The following is a 4,260-nucleotide window of genomic DNA, read 5'->3' on the forward strand; positions in this document are numbered from 1 at the left end:
GAGCAGATGCGGGGCGGGTGTCCCGGGGGTCTCAGGCCTCTGGCAGCACCCTGAGCTGGGCAGGGATGCCTGCGCCTCTGCTGCTTCCCCGCTGCTCTCCGGAGTCAGAGCAGGACACGCGATGGGTTCCTTCCTGGGATTCCTGCGAGCGTGWCCTTGTAGGAGAGAGCTCGGGGAGCAGCTGCCAGTGACCCAGAAAGGAACGCTGGGATGACCTTTCCTTTTCTGGCCCAGTCTGTTCCCAGTCCTCCAAAGAAGGAAGGCCAGTGGGGTCACTGGTTTGGGGGTGGGAGGAGGCCAGCCCCCCATCCTGATCCAGGGTTGATGGCAGAGGTTGTGCAGAGGAGCCCAGGCTGTCTCACCTGCTAGAAGACATTAATTACTGCTGGAAAAATTATCTCCTACAAGTACACCTGTACCAGCATGGGATTAATTGCATCGGCCTCAGCCCAAATGCTGCCAGCAGCACGTGCAGCTGCGTGCCTGCACCCCGTGGTGCCCTTTGGCATGGCCCGAGGGGTGCCACAGGAACGTGGGGCTGGGCTGGAGCTCACAGGGAGGACAGATGGGACAGGAGGTGCCTCTTCGAGACTCTCCATCAGGTGGGAAGGTGCCCTTGCATGGGTGGCATCSCTGCCTGTGCCMASAARTTGGAACTAAATGAGCTTTAAGGTCTCTTCCAACCCAACCCGTTCTGTGATTCCGTGGTGCTGCATGGGGACACACTGAGAGCAGCACTCAAACACCCAGGGATGCTGAGCCCGTGATGGGTCCAGCAGCCTAAAGAGGTAAATAAAAAGATAAATAAAGAGGTAAATAAATAGGCAAATAAAGAGATAAATAAAGAGGTAAATTAAATAAAGAGGTAAATAAAAAGATAAATAAAGAGGTAAATAAAGAGGCAAATAAAGAGGTAAATAACGAGGTAAATAAAGAGGTAAACAAAGCAGGAGAGTGTTTTCCCCAGCTCTGGTTGTGCCAGCCCACGTGCCCACAGCCGTGTCATTGTCCTTGTCTCTCCCACAGGCAGGACACCAGCGAGATGTTTGCTGTCTGCCCGGCCAACGGCTCATTCCGGCAGGGCCAGGGGGCCCCAGCGCTGGGCACGGCCATCCCAGGGGCAGGACATGGGCCAGATTCCAACTCCAACTTCGTGGGAGAGGTGTGTGACAGCAACGAGAACTGGAGCCAGCCAGCGCCGGGGTCCCCGCCGGAGGAGAGCTCCAGCCCGAGCGAAAACACCGCAAATCCGTCCGATAATCTGCTGTTATTAATGCAGAGACAGATGGTCCAGGGCCGGCTTAGGGACGCCGCCCCGGGCCTGGGCGACGTGCACCCCGAGCAGGGGGTGCGCAGCCCCCCCGAGGGAGCGGAGGTCGGCGGGGAGGGGGGAMAAAGCACTGCTGAGGAGGCGTTTGGGGGATGCACCAAAACCCCGAGCTCCCCTGCCGAGGACAACGGCTACGCCAGCAGCTCCCTGAGCATCGACAGCCCCGACAGCACCTGCAGCACCACCTGGGACCCTCCTGCCTCTGCCCCCCGAGCYGGGAGCCCCCCAGAACCACAGGCGGCCGAGCCCGAGGTGGAGACTCTCTTCCCAGAGCTGGCGGAGGCCGTGCAGCACCTCCAGGACAAGGAGCGCTTCAAGGAGCGGGAGAAGGAGAAGCACCACATCCAGCTGGTGATGTACCGGCGCCTGGCCCTGCTGCGCTGGATCCACGGCCTCCAGCAGAGAGTGGTGGACCAGCAGAACCGCTTGCAGGAGAGCTTTGACACCATCCTGGATAACCGCAAGGAGCTCATCCGCTGCATGCAGCAGGGTCCCGCCTGCCTCGCCACCGCGGCTGCCCCYGGTCCCTGAGGTGCCACTGGCACTGCCCAGCCCAGCCCACACCTTCTGGACAGTGTGGCATTAGCTGGTGGCATCTCCATCCTGTACCAAGCGCTCTCCGAGCCTTTGGGTGCCCACCCTGCCCTTCCCATCTCTCTCCAATGCACCCAAGAGTCCCCAAAGTGCTCATCTCCATGATCCCTCTGCACTGGAATTTGTTTTGTSCTGCACCCCGGTCTGGGGTGGCGCTGGGCTGGGTCGACCTCAGGACCTTGGGGTTTGCTGAGCCCAGGGTGACCAGGCTCATCTTTAAACTGAATCTAGTCCWTTGTTGAGCCTGGCTGAGCCACACCAGTGCCAGGATGGCCATGCTGGAGCCGCAGGGCAGTGAAGCTTCTAAAATTTCCCTGGGCAAAGCACTTCCAGCATGTGCTCCCCWCATCCCTAAYCCTAACCCTAACCCCGACTGGTGTGTCCCTGCAGCCACAGCCCAGCCACCAGTAAATGTTGCTTTGTGCTGAGAGTGAGATGTCCTGGGCTGTGACACAGAAAAAAAATCATTCTGGGACATGACCCCAGAATGCTGAAAACAAAATTTAAACTAAATTTATGTCAAGCGATCCAACGCCAATATATGTTTTTAATGTCAGTATTAGAGAAGGGTTAGTTTAGGTTTATGTGTGTTTGCACGTCTGTCTRTTGTAGGCGATGCTCTCACTCAGTGCATGATCCCAAAGCTGCTCATGAACTTGTGGTGTTGGTGTTTACATTATTTTATCATTTGAGMGCAAAGGATATTTTTTTCTAATGTGCATTTTAGCCAGCAAGAGCTGTACACAGAACCCAAAGGACAATTGTCTTTACTGGAGATGAAGAGGAGCTGCTGTGTGTGTTTGCTGTGCTTTGCTGTGTATCCATAGGACACGTGTTCCATKTAAATGCTGATGTGGAGGAGCAGCAGTGGGCAGTGAGGGCTGGGCCAGAGGGGTCTGCACTCCCTCCCCTGCCCCAATTGCCAAGGAAAGCCAGGCACTAATTCCATTTCTCRTCTGCAAAAGGAGGGTGATGAGGAATTCCAGAGCTGCTGTGTCCTCACAGCCAAACTGCTCTGTGCTGTCGGAGGATCCCCTTCACCAGGGCCCTGGGGAGCAGCTCAGATCCTGGCAGCCACCACCCACCAGATGGGTATGGATCAAAAACCATGGCCAAGCCCACCAGTGACCCACGGGGCAGGGGCAGCACCAACCTCCTGCCACCCCACATGGGGCACACAGGGCACTGCTCCCCCTGGGGCTGCTGCTGGCAGGGGAGCTGAGGAGATCCACAAGAATCTTCTTCCAAAAAGGACATTTTGGTGGCACGGGGTGCACTCAGCTCAAAGTCAGCACTGGAGGATTCCAGCAGCTTTCCCACAAGGCTCACAGCACCCTCACCACCCTCCTGCTCGCTCRCGTCCAGCGCCTGCTGCCTCTGTCATACCCCACACCCGTGATCGTGGGCATGTTGCACACCTTAATAAAAGCCTTGGAGCTGAAGGAGCCGAGCCCCAGTTCCTTTTATTCCTTTATTTCCCTTCCTGAGGCTGCCAGGCTGGGAGCAGCTGTCCCATTCTCACCGCAGGGGCCGGAGTTTGCACTGGCAGGGCTGTGGGGGAACGGCAGGTCGAGGGCACAGATCCTGGCACCTTCCTGCCATCCCTGCATCCCTGGGCATGCTGATCTGCTGGGCTGGCAGTGCTGGCAGTTCCTCCAGGCTCGGTTTTTAAAGGTTTTTTAAACCTTTGTGTTGCTCCTGCCGTGGGGCAGTGGGGAGTTGGTGCAGGGGTGCAGTGTGAGCGCAGGATTTTCTGTCTGCCCCAGGATTGCACGGCTGAAAGYGGGGGGACCGGATTGCCAGCACCCTGCCCTGCAGCCCCGCTCCTGGGGAGGGCTGGGGGCAGCTCTGGGTGATGGCCATGGCAGATAACAACACCTGAGTGTTGACCCAAAGGTGACTTGGCCTCGGGCTTCACAGAGATTAACTAGAGATGAAAAACYGAGGCTGTAGGAGCCCTTTGAACCCTCCCTCACCTTTCCTCCCCCCCTTCCTGCTTCTCCTTTGCAGCCTCTGAGTCTGTGGGAATTCAGGGATGCAATTCAGGGATCCATGTGCAGATACACCGAGGCATGAAGGGCAGAGTGGCTGCATTTTTCCATCCTTATCCATTCCCTGTAGCTGGTCTACTGGTTCCTCCTGTAGCCAGGAGGTTTTTCCAAGCCCTCAGGGGTTCCAAAGAATGTGGGGTGCTCCACTCTGAACCCATTTCTCACCTCACCCACTTTCCACAGGCTCCTGGCAGGTTTGGGGGAACATGAGCCCTCCCAGCCCTGCAGCAAAACCGAGAGATTCTCTGTTTGTCTTGGTCGAATGCTTTACACAAATAATTATTT

The 4,260-nt window shown here is 57.0% G+C and overlaps 1 protein-coding gene across 1 annotated transcript; it reads left to right on the forward strand.

Moving 5' to 3' along the window:
* Window positions 1-928: 928 nt before the first annotated feature.
* CUNH1orf216 (chromosome unknown C1orf216 homolog) lies at window positions 929-3,391 on the forward strand. The gene has a single exon (XM_057383533.1). It carries the CDS (start codon window positions 1,043-1,045, stop codon window positions 1,859-1,861), a length of 819 nt encoding a protein of 272 aa, XP_057239516.1. The 5' UTR covers window positions 929-1,042; the 3' UTR covers window positions 1,862-3,391.
* The last annotated feature ends 869 nt before the right edge of the window (window positions 3,392-4,260 follow it).

Source organism: Malurus melanocephalus, unplaced genomic scaffold (genome assembly GCF_030028575.1).
Source record: "Malurus melanocephalus ecotype Western Australia unplaced genomic scaffold, MMel_1.1 scaffold_638, whole genome shotgun sequence".
In the NCBI taxonomy this organism is placed as follows: domain Eukaryota; kingdom Metazoa; phylum Chordata; class Aves; order Passeriformes; family Maluridae; genus Malurus; species Malurus melanocephalus.